Genomic DNA, 22,289 nt, shown 5'->3' with positions numbered 1-22,289 from the left:
AGAGGATGCTCTGTGTCGAATTTTATGCGGGTCGGGGATGACTGTATTCCATTTTGGAATGTGGAAAAAGTGAAGCACTGATTAAAAATGAATACAGAGTCAATAATGAAACACTGCTTTGGTAAACACCCGATTGTGTTTATTTCGCCCCCCCCCCCCCAAAAAAAGGTCATTCACAGTCCTGCAATTGCATCCTCACGCCAGGGTGAGACTTTGACAGTGACAGGAAGTAGAAGAGCGGTTTAGTTACACTCAAATATTGCTAAATCTATCTTGTTTTCACTCAAATATCTCCAATAGACGCTTGGTCAGTAAGGTACAGGCCCGTGGTACATTCGAGTGCTTTATCTCAGGCAGGGAGAAAAATGAGTAAAAAGTGCAGCAAATGAAACAAGCAGCCGAAGACGAAAAGTTGCACGTCGGACATGAGGAACATTCCACGCAGACTCCAGGAAGCGTGTCACCCCCCCCCACCCCAGCTCATTGGCAAGCACAAAGCTGAGAAACAATTCAGGCCAGTGAGAATGATTAAGACGACCATCAGTGTTTACCTCCAAAATCACAATTAAAAGCATTCTATATACATACACACACGCACAAAATATCAGTGAACCACAAAAAAAAGGTTTTGGAGGTTAACACTTCAGTCACGTCCAACATAAAAGGCATCCTGGTGTGATCTTGAATTTGGTTGCATGTAACTTCAGGGGAGATATTGATAAAAACAAAACAAAAAAAACACAAAAAAACAACATGCCAATGTGCCACATACACACAGGATAGTGTGTTAAGTGATGACTCCATGAGTGAAAATGTTCCACTTGTCAATGGCCTTTTTCCCCTCCACACTCTATGTAATGTGTCAAAAGTGTGTTTTATTTTTTTTTAATCTTTGGGCTTTCTTGACCAAAGAATGTCACAGCAGTCATAAGATAATTGCAAACCATTTTGAATTGTGTGTAGTGGGGGGGGGGGGGGGGGGGCGACGACACATACGTCTCCTTTAAATGCAAACGCATGATGATGATGATGATAATCAAGACGATGGTGAGTAGCCCCACCAACGGAAAAAAAGACAAGCTTGGTTAAAGTGCAAAAGTGCGCATTCAAAACCAGCTAACCAGTTAAATACACACACACAAAGTGACAACTTCAGGTATGTGCAAACATCCGTCAACATCATTTTGTTGTTGTCAACAGATACGAATACAGTGGTGCCTTGAGAATGAAAGGAGACTGATCTTTGCGTTGGATCAAAATAAAAACATTTGCTCTTACTTTGGAAAAGAATACGAAACATTTTGGCCTATTTCCTGACATCTTGCGGACCAAACCAGGAAATGAATGATCATGTTTTTTGGTGCATTTTCTACACTATCAATTTGACATAATAACCCGCTTTTTTTAAACAATCGTGTAGAAATTAAAAACATATTGAAAATCAGATTCATCAATCGACAAAATAATTAAAATAATACTTTCATTAATAATTAAATAAAATGTGAAGCATGACCTAGTTTGGCTATCGTAACGCTTTCATTGTGTCTCGTTCAGCTGTGCGGGATTTGGCCACTTGGGGGCAGTATAATAGTTTCACAGCTACTGTGAGTCTGTGAACTGCACTGATTGCAGAGAATAAAAAAAAAATATTAGCCCGTGAGTATTCCGAGATATGGCACTCGTATCTCAGAATTTAACTCGGGTTAATGCAAAAAAATAAATAAAATTGAAAATAGTCAAACGACAGCTGGGATCTCAAAAATTTAAGTCGGGTCACTTGATTCTCGAGGCGCCACTGCATTGCGCTTGCACCTCCCAAAAGTCTGTGTGGCTCTCATAGGTGTCAAAATGTTACTTACTCAATAAACAGTGTAGTACTTATCTACAGAATTTCTTTTGTGTATTTGCTGTGCATTAACGTTGGTAAACCTTCCACACCAGGCTCATGCGCACACAGCAAGCGACGAGTTGAACAGAGCGGGAGGAGGAAAACAAAGCCACAGTTTTTCTTTCATTCTCTCACACACACACGTTACATCGCGTGACAACTGTTGACTGCCGCTGGGGCTGTGCGCCAGGTTTCACCTGCTTGTGTGGAAAACTTGTACCTCTTCCCCCCCCCCCCCCCAAATTAAGTAGCAGCCAAGGCATTTTATCCCAGGGAGTAAACACGCACATATAAATCTCAGAGGTAGAACTCTGACAATGAGAAGATTGTCAGCCAGTCGCCAGGGTGGCGCGTCTACTGGAGGCAAAAAAGCAGGAAATAAAACAAACAGGGAAAAAAAAAAAACAACATTAAGGGAAGTCAGAATGTTTGTTGTGTGTTCCTGAGAGCTGCTGTCTTTGAAAAGACATTTGAGCGTTTATTGAATATGCTTGATATTCAGTCGGTCTACTAGCGCGCCAAATTGTCTTACCAGTGAGGACAAAGACTTGGACTAGTAGATCTCAAGATGGATATCCAGGATATGGAAGAAATGCTCAAAAAGCTTTTCAAATCTTCCGGCATCTCACACGTACAGGACGACGTTGGCGTCGGGGGGACAGTGAAGGCCTTCAGTGGGGGTGCTCATGGCCCGGCACGAGGCGGCTTGCGCGGGCAGCGGTCCCATGGGCCGGCGGGGCGAGTCGCAGTCATCCGACGTCAGCTCGGCGATGTCGTCCGACTGCGTGTCGGACATCTCCAAGTCGCTGCGGATGCTTTCGGGCTGAGCCAGAGTGACGTCGTGGAGGCCCTCGTCCTTGTCCCGCACCGAGCCGCCCGGCGACAGGCCCGCAGCGCCGCCCCGTCTGGAACTGCAGTCCAGGGGCTCCTCCCCTACCGTGGCGCTCGCGGGGGCGGCTGGAGCAAGGTCCTCCTCGCTGGTCAGGCAGAGGTGGCTGGGTTTGGTCTCAATGTCCACTTGGATTTCCAGGTTGGTGCACTCCCTGAGGGGCGTCACCCACCACAACAGAAGAAGCCAAAGTGAGGATCTTCATGATCAGAGGTGGGCAACCACAAGACCCAAACAGAAAAAAAAAAGGGTTTGACAGGAAAAAGAATGTACCTGTCAGGCAGCGTGTAGGAGGAGATGATGGAGCCGGCCATCCCGCGCGTACTGGCACAGTCGCTCCCCGCCCCCAAGCTCCCCGTCTCCTTCTGGGCCGACTCCTTGGCCAGCTCTCCCGCCTGCACTTCCAGCCTGGAGCGGCACGCAAACACCTCGCATGTCACTCTGACGTCATTCGAAACCGTCTTAAGCGCCGTCCTCCTCACCTGCTGTATTTGCCGGCGCGGGTCCCCAACGCGCCGCCGGCCAGGGTGTTGAAGTGGGGCGCTTCCCCGACGGTCCCCGGCACCATTGAAAGCCCCTCACTGGGGGAGGTGGTGCTTAGACCGCTCACCGCACCGTCCAGGCTGCTCTCGCCGAAGCTTGGCGACTTGAGCGCTCGCCACGCATCCGCCACTGAGTCAGACAATATTCTACATTAATATAATAATTACTATCATCGTACCGTATTGGACCGAATATAAGACGGCCCTGATTATAAGACTCTTTTTCAAGACTCAAGTTTGAAAAAAAGACTTTTTGAACACCAAATTAATTTTTATCCAGAAAATAATGACAGTACATCTGAAACAAATGATTATAACAATATACTGTATTTGAGAGAAAAAGCATGTTATTTTGCCTCATTCAAATCTTAATATCAGAACATTTAAATATGTAAACTAAAGTGCAATCACATTCATAAATGAATGGCTTCTGGTTTTTGAAATGTAAATTACATCATAACTCCTCCTCAGCTGTCGATCTTCGACCCACTTTTCTCCAGATTGTCGCTACGTTTCTCCATTTTGTTATCTCTTCTATTATTTTCTTCTCTTTTCTTTCTTACCGCTATTTTTTATTTTTCTTCTTCGTGCAACCGCTATTTTTATTTTTATTCTTCGTGACAGGGGTTCGCTTTGGCCTGCGGAGTCAAGTTCAGCATTCGCTTCAATGGTATCTGGCGCCATCTAGCGTCGTGAATGGGTATAATGTCTGGACCCTGAATATAAGACGAACCCCCACTTTTTCAGTCAGATTTCAATGCAAAAAACGCTGTCTTATATTCGGGCCAATGTGGTATTTGTTTTATTTAAAGTTGCCCTACTAGTAAGGACAAAGCGCATACTCGTACACACACAACTTAAATTGGTTATCATGGATGGAAGGATCAAAGAAAGGCTCAAAGGGCTTTGCACCAGGCGGAGGTCCTCCTCACCTGTGATCGGCCCATCGTCCTCGTCAAAGTCGATACGCACCCCGCGGCCCTTCCCTCTGCTCACGCCGCAGCCGCCTCCTCGGCACAGCGAGATGGGCACCACACCGTAAACGTATGCCAACATGATGGGCACGCCGATGCCTGATGAGCGACCAAAAGATGAGTACACGACCGCGGCCACGTTTTGAATGTTAACCTTCGAATTAGACCAAAAGTGTTGTCGCGGTTCGGTTTTCTGCCGAATTGCTCACCCACGCTGACGGCGGCGATGACGGGCGCGGTGAGGATGGACAAGGTCACGCCGCCCGTGATGGCCAAGTTCCTGCGGTGGCGAGACGTCTTCTTCACTTCGTAGTGAGCGTGGATCTGCGGAGCGCATAATCAGTGCCGTCTCCAAATAAAATAGAGCGTTCATTGTGTTTGTGGAATTTTTAAGAACTCTGAATGGCGGATTTATTCACTTTTAGGGATGAATGAGGCCTCATTTTGGAGACTCAAAGCAATTCCACAATTGACTGCCTCTTAAGCTGCTCATGAGGTCTACTGTATGTGCTTCTCACCTTGCGGCCAACATAGACGGGGATGCCGATGACCATGGCAGGGATGGCGATGCCGGCGATGAGCGTGATGCCCACGGGGGCACCGATGAGTGTGCCCAGCTGCCACAGAATTTTCTTCTTCCTGCTCCACGGCTTCTTGCCCCAGAAGGTGCAGCCAGACGGGCTGCGGCGGAAGAAGCAGGATGAGGATGGAGGTGTGTGTGTGGGGGGAGGGGTGTTGGGGTGGGGGTGTAAAACATATACAGTCAAGCCTTGAACCTGTGAATACTAAATACTAAAATAGAATTTCAAATCTACCCATGGATGAAAAAATTACAAGGCCTAAGGCAATTTGCTTCTTCTTTGACAATCGCACCATGTTTTTTAGGTTCAAAGAAAAATCATTAGAGTGAATGTGACACTTCAAAACATTATTTACCAATAAGATCACCGGGGTTAGTTTATACATGCAAGGGTAACTTGCACGTGCTAATTTCCATTAGCCTGTCTCTCATGCTTTGCATTAGGTTCGTATTAAGCTAGTGGACTTTAGATACAAAACCAATATGGTTTGGTGAAGCATTTTACCAGAAAGGTGTCTTTGGGTAAAAGCTATCATTAAATGGGCAATCTAGATCAAATCCAGATTAAATTTGTGACCCAACCGACGCATTTATTTCTGTATTGTCATATGGATGAGGATGGCGAAACTGCGGCTACCTTACCTCAGGTAGTGCAGGTCCGAGATCTCCTTCATGCACAGCCAGCAGAACTCGCAGCCGCACACGGCGCATGTCATGTGATTGCAGCTGCCGTCGTTCATCTTGATGATGTAGGCGCCGCAGCGCGGGCACGGCTTGATGTCGTCCGCTACACACACACACATCACGCATGAGACAAATCGGTCAACCGAATGCACCATCTGAATACGACTGACAACAAATTCAAAGGAATATGTTCAATCTAAATCAGACGTCAAATTTTTATGAATGTTGTGATTTGATATTTTTATTCAGTAGTTGCATTTACACATTGTACCGGTGTCCTTCAGAGGCCAAAAAGGCACCTCTGCATAAAATACATCATTATGAATAGCTGGATTGAATTTGTGACCATGGCATGAAGAATTCAATTCAAGTCTGATCTGGAATTTGACCAAAAATTGTCCACAAAAATGAATCGAATTGAAAACAAGAGCTCCTTGGTGGAGGTAATGCAAGATGATTCAGCAAGTAGCCGGTTAGCTTAGCATGTCAAGTGTGTTTGTTTGAAATGAGGATACTGGAAACACACCTGCTGCCCTTTAAAGGTCATTTTGGCCTTGTAGCTCAAAGTTGACGTGCATGTGTGTGTGTGTGTGTGTGTGTGTCTTTGCTTGTCTTGTTTTTGTCGACACTCTGGCACTCGAGACAACTGGACACTGAATTTGTTGTATACTTTTCTTGTTTGCCCAAAAAGGCTGACCCATGACTCGGGTAATTCGGCAAAGTTTGAGTTTGAGATCCTTTTTGCGCATCTCTAAAGTACGGATTGCTGTTTGAGAACCACCGGTTCAAAGCGTTCGTCACCTGGTCCCTGCTCTTGGGTGTAGCTTGGCGAGTGGGTACTGTGCGTGTGCAGTGACTGCGCCCTCTGCTGGCGGGCCGAGTCACAGGTCTGGTTGGGGTGCCAGGCCTGTTTGCAGTGGTAGCAGAACTCGGCGCCACAGCCCTCGCGCCGGCACACCAGCCGGGGGCAGCTGGCACAACCGGAAGCGATGACGGCAAACCTGAAGACAAAAAAAAAAATGTGGGCGGTGACCAACACTAAAATAAAAATACAGCAGTGCGGAGAAAAAGTCTACACACCCCTGTTCAAAAGGCTATGTTTTTGCAGATTTAAATTTTAAAAAGGATAAATCATTGAAAGATTTTTTTCCACCATTAATTTGGGCGTACAAGAAGACACAGCCTGGTACAAGTAAGCTACACGGAAGATATTTATAAACGCAAACATGTCATTGTTGTGTGCGGGAATGCTGCTGAGCCTGCACGCGAAAAGAATGATGAATTTCACACCAGGATGCAGCGCACACGCATCACAGCCAGCTCAAGTGCAAACACACACACACACACACACACAAAAACAACGTCCCGGTCACGGTGCGCGCTGATGTGTTCAATGAAGTCCCGTTACCCTTGGCAACGCTGCCTCTCTTTCGCATCCACCATCGTCATGGCAACTGACAGCCGCAGCAGAGGGCCCAACACTCTCTCGATAGGCCAGTCAGCACACACATTTCCAGACACACACACGCACGCTGATGCGCAGCAGATTCACAGCTCGGAACATCCAGCGAGATCCATGTGTTCGCATACGGAATGTTCCAGATGCTCCGATTACCTCCACCTGTGCTACAATTGTGACTGTTCCCAGTTTCCCCCACCACATTAAACACTACAAGAAAACAAAAAAGTATTAAAGACACGACGGCAAGTCACGAGTAGATTGGAGAGTGCACACCTCCACAAAAGGCTAAAAACCAAACCGCAGCCTGAAACAAGGTCATGTCAGGTGAAACCTATGCACTCCAGTCTTGCAGGTGGCAGTAATGTGCATTACAAAGTGACAGAAAGGATTTTTTTTGTGTGCTGTTTTGGTTTTCCACTGTCCCTGTCCCACTTGAGCAAAATGCAAATGAACCATAGATGTACCAACTTTTGGCAATTTCCACAGTCCATGGATTGATTCAGTTACAAGTAAGTGAGTTTATCACCGACCAACCAGAGTCGATGTGAGAAAGTGTCTAATGGAGGACTTGGCCAGTTTTGGCTGTTACAATTGGAACTAACTTCAGAATGGATCGTGACACAGGGAAAAAAAAAATTGTACTTCTATCACAACATTTTGGATTTTGGCCTGTTTTACTGCCACTTCTCCTCTCCTCCCCCCCCGCTTGGAGAGGAGGCAAGGTGGCGATGACCAAAGTGGGGAGAACCACTTTCCCCGAGACCGTTTCACTTGAGTCCTTCCGACAACATCGGGAAGTGTCCGAGTCATTAATTGGGTTGTTTCACTTGTACAGTTGGGGACCAATTTCATTTCTACTCCCACATCCGTTGAGTCAACAAACAGCAGTCGACACATAACCAAAGATGGAATTCCCGTCGACGAGGGCCCCCGCGACGGAGAAAGGTGCCACCCTGGTGCACGGCATGTGTTGTGTGTCGCCGCAGCTTCTGTTTGTGAGCCGCCGTGGAATTAGTTGCGCACGGTTTGGAGAGAGGTGAGTCAGCACTGGCGTCAGACGCGGCCCCATCCTTCAGAGTATTGAGGTCAGCAGGTGGGCTCGCCGTGATACTGCTGACGCACGCACGCACACAAGCCTTGATTTGAGGTGTTTATCAGGGAAAAGGATTGCGTACTTGTGCATATCTACGTAACCTTTAGTCTCCTTTCTGCAACACACAAGGGTGGGGAAACGTTCATCCTCAAGGGCCACGTGTTACTTTTAAAATGGGAGACGATTGGAAATGCTGAAATAATCATGGTGTAAATGCTGGGTGGGTCTTAGGTGGCCCACGGGCCACACTTTGCCCACCCCTACTGTACACATCCACGCAGCCTTTTGAGATGAAACAATCGCCTCTCACTTATTCCAGTCAGCCTCACCAAAGCCAACATGACACCCCCTCTTTCTCCTACACCTCCAATTTCCACTTTCGCAACATGGAGTTCAGTCTTTTTTTTTTTTTTTTTAAATAAGTAGATAATAGGAGCAACGTTTGCAACCTCTGGTCCTTATCAGGGCCAGCCATGTGGACGGCGGCTGACCTGAAGCAACAGCGCTGTGTGAAATCGTCTCGATTCCAGATTACGGCAGAAAGGGGAAGGTGATTGACGGGAACAATGTCAAATTTCACACCCACAAAGTGTGCCGTCATTTCCTCAACTTCCTGTGTGCTCATTGGGACTTTACATGCGTCTGACACACTCACGCAACACTTCGCACTATATAATGAGAACCAATACAAAAGCTGTCTCGGGGGAAGAAAAAAAAATGTATGAGACAAACCGAAAGCCACAAAGGCAAGTGCAAGTTTTTGTGGGTGGAAGGGGTAAAATTATTGAAAAAAATGTCAGACAGTCATGAATTTTTAATGGTTTAAATTGTGGGTGTCAAACTCAAGGTCTGGCGTCCAGATCCGGCCCGCCAGGTAATTTTGTTTCGCCCCGAAAGCAAATCATGTGTGTCAACTTGCTAAAATCTGTCCCGAAATGTCAAATTGTCTTGTGTCAGAAATAACGTTGAGATTTTGCAATAATTTTGTTACCCGGTTTATACTCAGTTAAACAATAATTGAACAAACTATTATAGTTGATGGGGTGGCCTGGTGGTCCAATGGTTATAGCGCGTCAACCTCACAGTGCAGAGGTACCGGATTCAATTCCAATTGCGGCCTCCCTATGTGGAGTTTGCATGGGTTTTCTTCGGGTACTCCGGTTTCCTCCCACATTCCAAAAACATGCCTGGCAGGCAGATCGAACACTCCAAATTGTCCCGAGGTGTGAGTGTGAGCGCGAATGCTTGTTTGTTTCTGTGTGACCTGCGATTGGCTGGCAACCGGTTCAGGGTGTCCCCCGCCTACTGCCTGAAGACAGCTGGGATAGGCTCCAGCACCCCCCCCCGACCCTTGTGAGGATAAGCGGATCGGAAAATGGATGGATTGATTATAATTAACTAGACTGATTTCCAAACTAGTAATCTCTTAATTTCTTGTGTGCAAGTAATATATTTGTGGTTTCACTGTCATAGTGGCCCGGCCAGGGAAGACAAAACTCCAAATCAGCCCGCGACTAAACTGAGTTTGACACTCCTGGTTTAAATACTAAGTGCTAAACTACTTTCGCATCGGCTACGAGCTAGCTGGCATGCTAGCACAGCTAACCCTTTGAAGCCATAAAGGCCAGCCTGAGTTACCTGAGCTGTTGAGTGTATCCCTTACCCGCAATCGGGTGCCGGGCACCACCTGCAGTCGGGGTCCGAGGCGAGGCATCGGCGCAGCAAGAACTCCTCGTACTTGTCCAGGAGCGCGGCGTCGTCCAAGATGTCGGCCACCTGCCGGGGCGCCAGGCGCTCCGCGCACTCGGGGCAGCTGAGCTGGACGCGGCTCTCGGTGATCTCGATGCGCAGGTACTGGCGAAGGCAGCACAGGCAGGAGCGGTGGCTGCAGCCCAACAGCTCGGGCAGCTGCTCGGCCGGCTGGCGCACCAGGCACAGGGGGCACTCCAAGAGCTCGGCGTCCTCAGATGGAGCTTCGCCGCCCAGGGAGGCCTGGCTGGAAGAGAGCCGCATGGAGGGGGTGCTCGGGGCGGCATCCTCGGGGGCGTCGGCTGTGGGAGCGGGCGCGGGCGGCACCGGCGGGGCCGGGCTCAAGGCGCTCGATGGAAGAAGCTGCTGCTGAGCGTGGGGCAGGTGGGATTGCGGCGTGGCGGCCCCTCCTTTGGGGCCCTTGGCCGCCCGGGAGCCCCGCTTGCCGTGGAAGAGGCTCTGAAAGGAGATGCGGCGTCTACGTTTTCCAGCCGCCCGGCACTTTGGGTTAGGGACGCCGCTCAGTGAGGAGTGCGGTGACTCAGAGTCCTTCTCCGAGCCCATTTTTTTTTGGGAGCTCGAAACAGTCACAGTCGGAGATGAGGAAACGAGAGCCTCCTTTTGAAAGCCTCCGTTTAGCGGGAAACCAGACAACTCAAGACTTTGAACATTTTACATGTCCTGGGCGGAGCATGAACATTTGAGTACCATACACGAGAGACTTCCTTTCGGGAGCTTTCAGAATGAAAATAAAAGCCAAGTGAAGACTTTTTCTCTGACTTTGAACATCTTCATTTCCCTTGTTGATGATTTGTCTCTCTTTCAGTGCGGTACTCTTCAAAAAGCACCCCCCCCCCCCAAGCCTACCCAAAAAAGGCAAAAGAATCCACAACTTGAGAGCAGAGGAGATCCTTGGTCCTCCCAGGCGCTGGGCTCTGCGTGAGGAAGACGAGAAGACAAAGTTCAATAAAGAGCACGCTCGCTGCAACACACACTCGCTCTCTCCCTCGGAATTCCTGCCTGTGACAGTGATTCATTTTTCATATCAACGCACACAAGTGTGTGCACAACGCCGATCGAGTAGATGCACAGGCGCCATGCAAAAGAATCATTTGACAGCGTAGAGTTCCGATCACTGATTAATTGGCCGATTTGTTTTAAAAAAATGAATCTAATCTATTTTTGGTCTCTTAATGTTTACAAAAACAAAGATTTGAATATCGACGCAGCTTTCTCGATTCTTTTCTATATTCAAGCCCGGTGTTCATGTTCAACTTAATAATGTTCCAGCGCCACAATAACAAATTGTAGATGATTTAAAAGCGGGTTGGAGTCAGTTGAGAAATGTGGAGGTACTTTTTTTTTTTTAATTCCTAAAAAGAACTCTGGTGCAGACTAACCGACTGCTCTTCTTCAGCAGCCAGACAATTAAAGCCTCAATTAAACGCGTGACATCATCCAATCAAGTATTCATGGGGAGGGGGGAGGCGACTTTCTTCCTTCCACTTCACGCGGCGCTGCCCGAGCTGTTGCCACGGCGACGCCGCCATGAGCCAGGCAAACAGCAGGCCTCGCTGTGACTCTGGCACTTCAACATGCACGCGCCAAAAACATGCGTGTAACCCCCCCCCCCCCCCCCCCCACTGCAAACACACACATGCACACACACTTGCAGGTTTAGAATAAATAAACACGGTCACATTTACATTCAATTTGACAAAACAACTGGAGGCTTGATCGACTCTAGACAGTGTCAAATAGTAAAACAAACTCTTTGATCAATACTTTTGACCTTGTTTTCAATTGTTGTATGAAACGACTGGCTCATCGATTGACACTTAATGGGCAAATGAAAAGGATTAATAACATGCGGAATTCCTTTCAACAAACGAGTTTGGCGACACCGGGGCTAGACAGACACACGCCGAAAATAACAACAACGTGGCCGTCGGCGGTTGCCGTGGCAACAACCCATCGCCTTCTCAAGGTCGAACCGTGGGGTTCGCCGTCCAACAAAAGCCCAGTCGTCCTCCATAAAGCCAAATAAATACACACATAGACGCGCAGGCTGCCTGCCATCTGTGATTTAAAAAAAAAAAAAAAAGAAATGACACCATTTGTGCTTTGATTCTCTTTGTACTTGTGTGTGCGTACGTGATGCTTTTGGATTCCATTTGGCAGGCTGATCAAAACCTCTCAGCGGGCGTCCTCTCGACAGATAACAGGCCTCAAACTGCTGCTATTTTTCCTTTTTAATCTGCTGTCGTTGAAATTCAACAGGTGTGTATGACCGCACACACACACACACAAACGATGAAACAACAAGTGTCAAGTACCAAAGTCAAATTGCTTTCTATCATGACAACAACAAGCTGTCAATGTGTGGACAATTAGCAAAAATCACACGACCGGTCACCATTTTGTGTCGGTTTCACTTTTTTGAATGGATTTTCTTCGCACGACTCATACCAACAAACAAGCGCTTGTTTAGAGCAGCGTTTCTAAACCTGAACGTGAGCATGAACCACATAAATTACTCAACACAAAAAAAAAAAACGGTCACCCGAGTCTCATAAAAAGTAGCAGTTAGCATGCTAGCCTAAAAAAACAAAACCATGAGCACAAACTCACATGACATCCCACACCTGCAAACAAATGCACTAGCTCGTTACGCAAAACATATGAAGTCAACCTCCAACAAAACAGGACATTGGAAACGCCGCCAAATTTTTTTTTTATATCAATAAATTAAATCGAACAACCGCACCGCGATTCCACCAGATGGCACCAGAGTAATTAATTGCTTTAGCACTGAAGACAAAACAGCCAATAGCGGAGTTTTCAGCGAATACAAAGGACAGAAAAAAAAAATCTAATGCCAAACTGAATAATTTTCTGAGCAATTAAGTGAAATTGGATCATTTTCCAATCCAGTGATTGGGAACGATATTGTGGTTGAAAGCTTGGAGCTTCATGTGGTGCAAAACGTGCACGGGTGAGTGAACGTGCGCAGGAATCGCTCTGTTCTTTGGAATATAATGTACGCTAATAAATCGTACGGCAGCTGTGTGTGAGTGTTAATGTGTGTGTGTGTGTGTGTGGCAGATGGGTCTGAACAGGTTGAGATCAACATTTTGTTCCACACAATCGTCCTCCCACGCCACGGCTGCTCTCAGCAACACACACACACACGCACACACGCTTATCTAATGGACGACGTCACTTTCGCTAAACCAAAACCAGAAACATTTCCCAAACATTCTGCGTGACATGTTTGCAATCGAATTGCATCAGAGCAGCGAGACGTCTCGCCATTCGCACTGTATGAACAATCCTAAAAAATCCTGCGCCCGTTTGTGACTCATCAAAAAGTTTGAACGTCAGTGTAAATGCGTGTTTGTCGATACCGACTAGTGCCCGATCGATGAATCGGCCGGCCGATATGAGCAAAAATTTGGCAGATTTTTTTTTGTCTTTGTATATTAATAACATTACAGCATATGACGTTCAAACACGCCATCCGACAGACCTCCACGAGGAAATTCGGAAAAGGGTTTCAAAAGTAACTGGTTCACCGTTAAAGGACAAAATGGTGGCTTTTATTGTCACTAAAGTAGACTTTCTTCCATCGTCAGCCTGGATGCGATCGTTTCTAATGGACCACAAAAAAATTGTCAAAAGGCCAGCGCCCCGGATGAAGTGTCCCTTTTAGAGGATGGCAGCGAGGATCCTGAAGTGGGTCACGAAGACGTAGAAGAACCGGTTGTTCGGATCAATAATTCAGGTGTTTTCTGCAACCTCCCGCCTCCTCCGTCCCGCAAAAGGTAAAATGGGACGTTGACAGGAAGTTGGCGTAACATCACTCAAAGCTGCTGATTGGTTCCATCGGGAGGATTTTACTTCTTCCTTTAATCACGCCAGTGAAGAATCCAAATGAGGAAGTTTTGAGCTTTAGCTTTAGCATGAACGGAACTAAAAAAAAAAAAAAAAAAAAGTCAAAACTCTTCCTACGAAAATCACTCGAGACACTCAAGAGTTGGACGCCGTTGCCATCCTCGTGTCTCCGGCTCGGCTGAATTCATTCCCATACTTAGTGTGCTGGCAAATGTCCCAAACTGCTTTTTCATCCATCCTTTTTTCTCCCCGCCAAAACAACTGGAATGAGCCGATAAAGTGTTCCCAGAAGTCATCTGAGTGTTACGAGTGAACGTCCTCCATGAGCAGAAACATGACTAATCTGGAAAACCCCAAATTAGCCATTAAACATGTTTTATTATTTCTTTTATTTTTTTCCCCTCACCAATTAGGGAAAAAAAATACTTGAGGAAAAAAATTTACAAAAGCAAAATGTTGCGCCATTTTTATGCAATTTACCTTCCGTCTTTTTTTTTTTTTTTTTAAGAGAACAGATGAAACTATGACAAGATTTCACTTGTTAAACACATCATGAAGATGGGTTTTTTTGGGGCCCGGTCGCTGAAACTATGAAAATTGATTAAGAAGGAATTTAATCAAATTTGAAGAAAATTCTTTGATCATGGGAGAGGACAATTTTTTTTACGCTGAATGAATCTTTTTTTTGTACATCTTGATGCACACTATCACGCAATCAATTAATCGATTTTTCTCTCCAGTTGAAACTACTTTCAGGTGGGGAATAGATCACGTTCACCATCAACATTGCAAATGCCTGCAAGCAAAGCAGCGCCCACACTGAATGCAGTAAACATGCATGCAAAGTCCTCAAAATTTCGCTTGTGTGTATGCCGCTGTGTGTATGTGTGTGTGTGTGTGTGGAGGCGAGCTAATTGCGCTAACCCAGCACACACACACACACACACACACACACACACTTCTGACTGTGTTTGAGAATTTTCTTCCAGAAACACTTACCGGCTGAAACAAGTGGTGGGGCGTACCCCAGGGGTTGCGTCTGGAGCCATTTTTCTTTCAGATGTCCCAATGACGACGACACGATAAAAGTCGTCACAAGTTGCTGATTGAAACTTGCACACTCGCTTCATTTTATGCAATTTTAAATTGTGTTCTTGGCTGTTTTGCTTTACTACAGTTTCCCATCAGTGAGGCTTCGGGCAGCCAGCACTGCATTGGCTATTAAAAAATAGTAATAATAATAAAAAAGAAAAAAATAATAAAACTAATTAGGCAAGTAGCTGGCAAGCATTATGAGGCATGTGGTTAATAGTTTTTCCCCTGGCAGCGGCGAGGAGATTTTGGTGAGTAAAATGACAAACAGGCCCTCGCAGCTGCTTTTTTACTGTCAATCCAGGAAAGGAAATCATCAAACTTTGACGCCCATATTAGACGGTGGAGAATTGCTTCCTACTGGCAATATTATCAGATCTTCCCAGGAACACAAGAGGCAGAAGTCTGTAAACCGATTGCGGCCAGACCAAATGAGCTACATGGTTTTTCTATCCTGAGTAGGAAATGACAGCACAAAGAACGGACACGCACACACAGACAGACACACACACACACACACACACACACACAAAGCGGACGACAACCGAGTGTGTAATTATCCTCTACTGCGTGTAACGTGACCCATGCCATGGTGGGAACCCGAAGCACTTCTGCATGAGGTCACTGCTCTGATGTTTCGTGGGGGGTGAGAGGTTAGGGAGGAAAGGAACTTGTCAGGAAGCAAATAACAACTGAGAGAGAGCAGACCTCAGCCAAGTCTGAACAATAAGCCTGAAACTTCAACAAAAAAAAACAACAACTTCAAAGTAGCGGCAGACAGCTCACCAAATTCTGATGATCAGTTCTGTTGTTTTTAAGGGCAACGACAACAAAAATGCACCTTCAAATTGTGAATACAGGCAATACATGGTTTGTAGGGTCGCATTTCAAAGCACAAGTGAAGTTTAGTTTCAAAGAAGGTGCAGCGATGAACAAATCTGGACAAATAATTGCCGGTTTTGTGGGCAGCCGCAAAAAATTTACGAGTGTCCCAAGTGCTTATATGTGTTGTGTGATTAAATAGAAGTTGCTTGAAGGTTCATAATTCGATGCTAATTTTCATTAGCCAAGTATGACATTTTCCATTACATGTCAGCATTAAGCTAATGGACTTTTGCAAGACTAAACTGTATTTTGAGATTTCATTCTCTTTTCTGTTATGCTTCAGTTGTCAAGTTAAAAATACACTTTAAACTTCAATTCACAAACACACTTGACATGCTAAGCTAACCTTTTTAAGTATTCATTCAAATTTAGATTTTAAGGACTCCCGAATGTACACCCACAACATACGTCTGAACTCGAAAATGTTTGCTGCTGCCCCCCACACACACCCCCAGTCCAGCTGTGCTGCTGATTCCGCCTGTGAATTATGTATTGTGTCTCCTTCCCTGGAAAAACACACACGGGGAGGGAATGCGAGGACGGGAGAGTATTTTGGGAGTGGCAACACGTTTGGAAAAGCTTGGAAAGGGAAAATGAGGGAAGTTGTAGCTGGATGGAACTACACGCAAGGCATGTCGTCTTGAGTCATGGCGTCTCATCGCACGGAAGTCGAGGAGCCTCGACACTGTGGACATGTCTCTCCTATGTCTCCCTATACAATGAAGCATATGTTGCCTAGAGTCATCTCTAGTCATGTTGTGAAAAAGACATGTATCTAGTCATGTCCATGTTGCCTGTAATGTTAGCAGGCTCTCCACACTTGGGAGACGGCATCATCTCTCCGATGAGGACATGTTGTCTCCAGTTATGTTTTTTCGTGAAAATGAGCTTTTTCTCTGCCGTCTTGTCTCACTGGAGAAGCCACTCGGTGTTTGATCATTTCATTGTGTGTTTCACCACAATGCTGCATGAAGTCATGTCATGACACCGAGGACTGTTGTCTGTAGTCATGTCTCTGCACACTGGAGACATGTTGTCTCTTGTCATATCGTCTCCGAACGCTGAAGACAAAATGTGTCTCTGCATTGAAGACATATCTCTGCAATGAGGACACTGTGTATCTCCAGAAAAATAGATTATTTCAAAGAGTGGAGTGTCTGTAAAAAGTGCGTCGAGTGAGGTAATAGGGTCTCGATAGAGTTGTCTCCCCAGAGGACACGTCTCTAACGATGCGTAGACTGATGTTATGTGCACTCTTAGCGATGTATCTCCAAGGAGAACTTGCCCATCTTTTTCATCATGTCACTCAGTGGCGACATGCCCATTTAAGCGCGTTGACGGCGAATATGCGCTGTCTAACGAGGTTGGCTTTCCAGTAAGGGCATGTCGAGACACGAATCGGTAAGAAGTCTTCTTCGCATCCTGGCTACTCGTGTTCGCTCTGCTAAGACGTGCCCGCCGTGCTCGCCCGCTGACGCATGACTCGGGGATATTTCGCGCATCGTCCCCGAAGGGAAAAATGCCTTTTCACTTCTTGTACTTCCACAGGAACAACAGAGAGACTTCACCTACCAGCTTTTCGCCCTCGATGCGGAGAAGAAGGCGTCTCTCGCGGGCTTCCTCCTTCGGTTGTATCGTCCGCTCCCGACGCGAAAAAACAAATTAAAAAAAAAAGCTCCGCGACCAACAGACTCTTCCTGCTGAGCGAATCCCCCTCTCGGGAGCTGAAGGTGGCGTGAAAAATCGCTGCGCCCCGGTGTTTTAGCACGATCTTCTGGTGTTGTGTGATAGCTGCAGCTGTCTCTCTCTTTCTCCACCCACTCCGGTGCGTGACGTCATGGAGGAAAGCCCGACCAGTGACGTCAACGCGTCGACCTGACTCGAACCACGCCGCCGCAAGAGAGCACTTGGGTGCAAATAAATAACGGAGGCGTCTATTTAATTGCCCGAACTTGTAACTTTCCCGCAGGCTCACGATCTTGTTTCCAGCGCCGATTAATTACCTGTTATTAGTAGGCTTTTGGGGAAAACATTTAACCATATATATAAACGTGCTTGGGTTTGGGACTTGGGTTAAGACATAAACCATTAGATTTAAATGGAGGTGTTGTAACAGTGAATAAGGGTAGCTGACGAATGCAATTTTTGTACATTTCGTTTGTGAGAAAGATATCCACCAATTTGTGGGTTTGTGGTGTGGCTCAACAAATAAAACTTCATTTTGGTGGAGTCTTACAAGATACACTAATACAGGAAGGTGCAGGTTTTTGTTTTGATATTACTTTTATTGGCGGCTTGGGGGGGGGGGCATAGCCCGTGCTGTCGTATTTGTTTCCAGCGCCTGTGCAGCATAAAAGTCAATTGACAAAAAGAGACAATATATGTCAGTGATAGAAAAAAACTGAGGTTTATTGGAAGACCAAGAATGGGGAATGATCAAGAAGATGCGTGTCTTGCTCTGAAAATCCGCCACAATTTGAAGCCCGGCATCAAAGCCCCATCACCGTGAGGAGTTCTATTCCTTCATCCAGCCAAACAAACCAACCACCAGCCCATCCGTCTGTCTCTCACAGCATTCCTGCAGTCCTTGATGTGAGCGCATCCCCGGGATTCAAGCGGCTGGAGAGGAAGAAAAAAAATAAAACAAAAGGGTGTGTTTGTTTAAAGAGCAGACTAAAAGCCAGTCATCACAGGGGCATTCTGGGAAGTGGCTTAGACATGAGCTCATATTTCATTTTGGGGGGGAATTAGCAATCAAAGTGGCTGGCAGAGCTCAATTAAAGATTTTTACTTGGGAACGCGATAAACATCTGTTATTACTCCCACCCCCGCCCCCTCCTCAGTACGTAGGAAACTTGTGAATGAACCAGCTGGACTCAAAAAGCCACAGCATGATGAGGTCAAGGAGAATCTGGATATAAACTGGTAAATGACAACCATTTCCTTGAAGGAAACCACCTAATTGTTTCAGTATCACATTTGCAGTCAATGATGTCAGAGGTCCGCAGAGGCGCTGCAGGCATCGGCTTGTAAAAGTTTAGTTGGGTCATAAACAAAACAAAAAAAAAGGCGTTTCCCGACTTTTGGCTATGACAAAACTGCACCTGAGGAATGACATCATGACCGATGTAAAGAGTGCAAAGAAACGGTACGAAGAGGACACGTTACAGGAGGCGGCGCGGGCCGGCAAGGCCCGTGTGGCGGAGGTGAACGCGGCCACAATGGAGGCGAAGACCACGTCGGGGCTCTTGGCGGCATCCACGTTGCTGTGGATACCCCTGGCGCTGTAGTACTGGACCAGAGGCGCCGTCTGGCGGTGGTACGCGTCCAGCCGAGAGCGCAGGGTTGTCTCGTTGTCGTCACTGCGGCGGATCAGGGGCTCGCCGGTCACCTGGATGGAAGAACCGCCCCCCCGACCCACAACCCAAAAAAGTAGAAAAGATTAGATTTGTATTTTCGGGACATCTCCTTTACTTTTATGCTCTCATTAAGCACTCTTGGGCCACACTTTCTGAGAACCAAGCAAATCCGTGGGTGCCAAATATGCGGGGGCGGGGGGCAACTGTAGATTGAAGTTGTAATAACGCAGATCACCACTAGATGGCAGACATCTTGGTTGTGCTTATGTTCGGACTCATACCCTACACAATTTTATTTTTTTTGTAAACACCAGCCCATTTCGGCAACAAACAAACAGGAGTTGAATAATGATTGCCGTCCTATTCAAGCCCTCTACACTTCACTTTGGTGTCTGAAAGTTAATTTGCAGTTTAAGAGCAGACCTTTAGGCCGCAAACTAAACTCATTTGGCAGGTTACCGCCAAAGCAAAGGCAAAATCCTTTATGATTTCCTGCAGCAGCCCATCTCAACCAAAGAAGAAAGAAATAAAAAGGGGCCCTGAGCGCCTTACGTCATCTTTCATGGGCTCTTTGGGTGGGTTGAACTCCTCGTGGTAGGAGCGGCCGCTGGGCTGATGTATCAATCTGCCAGGGCAGAAAAGACATCAGAGAGAGCAGCAAAAGTATAGAAAGTCGAACAAAATGATCAACCTGATGAGTGACAAGCAGTGTCATGTAAAACAACAATACCCAACAATTACCTGCCACAGATCCTGCGCACGAGCAGCGAATCGTCAACGGAAAACTCGACGACCGAGTCCAGTCGCTCATGCCGCTTGTCCAGCAGCTCGTCCAGCTGAAACAGCACCCAAGTGGGATGTCAAGGCAAGACGACCCCTGTCCGTCAAAGTCCAACGCTTACCCACCAGACACTCACCAGCTCAGCTTGCTTCACCGTGCGGGGGAATCCGTCCAATAGGAAGCCTTTCTTGCAGCGAGGTGTGTCAAGGTTGTTCTCAATGAGTTCCACCACCATCTCGTCGCTCACCTGAAGCGCGGGTAATGGATCATGCTTGACAGGAAAGCCAGGAAGTCACACGATGGACGCAAACGGCGCTCACCAGCTTTCCGGCGTCCATCGTCTGCTTGAGCTTTTTGCCCAACTCCGAGCCTGATGCCACCATGGCCCTCAACATGTCCCCGGTGGAAAGGTGACATACACAGTAGCGGTCGGCTAATCGAGAGGCCTGCAGGGACGGAAAGAGCATTGGGTCATTAAAATCATTTAATTTTCGAAAAGTATGGCCAAAGTGATTGTGCCCCTGACTGATTGTCTATTCCGCCCAAAAAAAGAGGCAGGTCATTAAAGATGAGTCACTTTTTAATTTCTGCAGCATCCTGTTTAGGCAGCAAACTGGTCCTTTTTTGTTCGTGTGTATGTGTTCCTGTTCCAGCTGAGGAAACACTGCAGCAACATCAAGTGGTGTTCAGTGTTGACTTTGTAAACACGACACTCCACTGGGACAAAAGTAGAACATAAGTACTTGCTGGCAATCTGGAGCTATGCACCACGTTCTACTATCGATACTCTTGTTTAAAATAACCCTAAAAGCACAGGGGTATTATGTTCTCTATTGGGAATGACTGAACTGGACAATCACAACCGCACACCAAACAGCTGACGTTTGCATACATTCCGACTTGCATCAGAGAAACTGCTTTCTGATCAGAAAACATTGTTCTGAGACCCCACGTGTAGAGAATTATTTTTTTATTGGACCACATACTCCTATATTTTGTTGTTCTACTTCTTCCTTTCATAACTTTGCTGCTGTGAATTGGGAATTTCTCCATTGCGAGACTAATAAAGGTTTTCTTATCTTATACAACATGGCAAGATTGACTCTCCATGCTTTGCTTTTTTTTTAAGTTAGTTACGTTTTATTAAATGATAAAAAGGTAAGTTTTATAACATAACGTTTGGTATCTTTGTTTAAGGAAACAGACTTTTTGTTGTGAAAGTGCTTGTCCATTTCAATGACAGAGCCTCTCTACACAGTGTTTTATTCACATATGAAATAAGTAGACTTACGTATTACCGTAGAACATAATATATGAATACCGCATATACTAGCACGCATTTAGCTGTATATCGCTTCATAACCGCAGAATTTTGTTTGCAAAAGCTTATGTGTTACGACATGACATTTTTAATTGTCCGCAACGTCTGTGACATTTGAACGGAATACACCCGAGATTTGAATTTTGACGAATTTCACAAAAACTAGTAGCAGCATGGTACGCACTTTGGAAATTGTATTTAATAGATAATTCTAATAAACAAAATGAAATCAGTCGACATTGGTTCTAAAACTAAAAAAGTTGGGGCAAAATTTTTTTTTTTAATCCTTACATTTCTTAGTTGTCCACTGTGCAAGCCTAAAAGACTATTAGCCGTATCACACGTCGGAAAATAAACAAAATCGTGCCACTGGGTGAGGGAAAACCGCACGGAAGGAGTTTTTAAATTAGCGTTAGCCGCCAGCTAAACTCCAGCAACTACCACGCGTCCAAGCTAGCCGTGACAAGCTAACGCTAGCCGTCACCCGCTCACCTGGGTCCCCTTGCCGGCACCGGGCGGCCCGAGCAGGATGGCCCGGATGCCCTCGTGCACGTCGGCCATCGCCTCTTTGAGCTGCACGCTAGGAGCCATCAGCGAGAGGAGGCGGATGACCAAAAGAGAAACTTTGGCCCAAGTCTGGCAGACGTCGTTCAACAGCTGACAGGTCAGCAAAGAAAAAGGACGCCTCCTTGCTTTCTATTGGATGAAAAGTACAAAAGCAAGGCCCTTCTCAGAAAAAAGGCCATTTTCTGATTGGTGCAGGCTTTTGCCTGTTCAATAGTGCATGTGATGATTGGATAAAACTAAAATGACGTTATTCATGGAGCCTCACCTTTTTTTAAATCGAAAATTCAAGTTTATCCAGTTTTCGAACGCAAAGCTCACTTTCTGTTAGTTTTATAGTATTTAGGAGCAAAAATTAAATAAGTCAACCAATGCACTACATGGATGAATTAATGTGAAATGTATAATTGCCTAACCATTTTTAATTTACTGTGTCGATCTCAATTTAAAAAAAGACATTTTTTTCAATTTCTTTTTCCCCCTTGTTTTCCGAAATAAAAATTCGGCAACTACCGAATGCTATTAACGTAAC

At 46.1% G+C, this 22,289-nt stretch overlaps 2 protein-coding genes across 2 annotated transcripts; both read right to left on the bottom strand.

Annotated features, from left to right (window-relative positions):
- Window positions 1-131: 131 nt before the first annotated feature.
- Window positions 132-17,554, bottom strand: rnf19b (ring finger protein 19B). The gene is made up of 10 exons (XM_086136152.1): window positions 17,305-17,554; window positions 9,776-10,796; window positions 6,359-6,558; window positions 5,516-5,660; window positions 4,812-4,974; window positions 4,503-4,617; window positions 4,252-4,392; window positions 3,260-3,449; window positions 3,051-3,185; window positions 132-2,931 (listed from the first exon to the last, which is right to left on the bottom strand). The coding sequence occupies exons 2-10, from the start codon at window positions 10,423-10,425 to the stop codon at window positions 2,514-2,516; spliced, it is 2,157 nt and encodes a 718-aa protein (XP_085992278.1). The 5' UTR covers window positions 10,426-10,796; window positions 17,305-17,554; the 3' UTR covers window positions 132-2,513.
- Window positions 17,555-18,116: 562 nt separating this feature from the next.
- ak2 (adenylate kinase 2) lies at window positions 18,117-21,890 on the bottom strand. The gene is made up of 7 exons (XM_086136155.1): window positions 21,686-21,890; window positions 20,193-20,318; window positions 20,009-20,119; window positions 19,833-19,927; window positions 19,644-19,716; window positions 18,901-19,123; window positions 18,117-18,351 (listed from the first exon to the last, which is right to left on the bottom strand). Exons 1-7 carry the CDS (start codon window positions 21,782-21,784, stop codon window positions 18,344-18,346), a joined length of 735 nt encoding a protein of 244 aa, XP_085992281.1. The 5' UTR covers window positions 21,785-21,890; the 3' UTR covers window positions 18,117-18,343.
- Window positions 21,891-22,289: the final 399 nt, after the last annotated feature.

This window comes from Hippocampus guttulatus, chromosome 18, assembly GCF_054856545.1.
Source record: "Hippocampus guttulatus isolate MCC_2025c chromosome 18, RoL_Hgut_1.0, whole genome shotgun sequence".
Lineage (NCBI taxonomy): Eukaryota > Metazoa > Chordata > Actinopteri > Syngnathiformes > Syngnathidae > Hippocampus > Hippocampus guttulatus.
Note: the sequence above shows the minus strand (reverse complement) of the source record. Positions and strands in the feature narration are given on the sequence as shown.

Coding starts and splice junctions, on each gene's coding strand:
- rnf19b (XM_086136152.1), bottom strand. CDS start 10,425: ATGGGCTCGGAGAAGGACTCTGAGTCACCGCACTCCTCACTGAGCGGC. Junction 6,559..9,775: donor TGCCCGGCACCCGATTGCGG/GTAAGGGATACA, acceptor TTTTGTCTTCAG/GTTTGCCGTCATCGCTTCCG. Junction 4,393..4,502: donor CATCGCCGCCGTCAGCGTGG/GTGAGCAATTCG, acceptor GTCGCTCATCAG/GCATCGGCGTGCCCATCATG.
- ak2 (XM_086136155.1), bottom strand. CDS start 21,784: ATGGCTCCTAGCGTGCAGCTCAAAGAGGCGATGGCCGACGTGCACGAG. Junction 20,319..21,685: donor GTGCCGGCAAGGGGACCCAG/GTGAGCGGGTGA, acceptor CCGTCCCTGCAG/GCCTCTCGATTAGCCGACCG. Junction 19,928..20,008: donor CGGTGAAGCAAGCTGAGCTG/GTGAGTGTCTGG, acceptor GTGCTGTTTCAG/CTGGACGAGCTGCTGGACAA.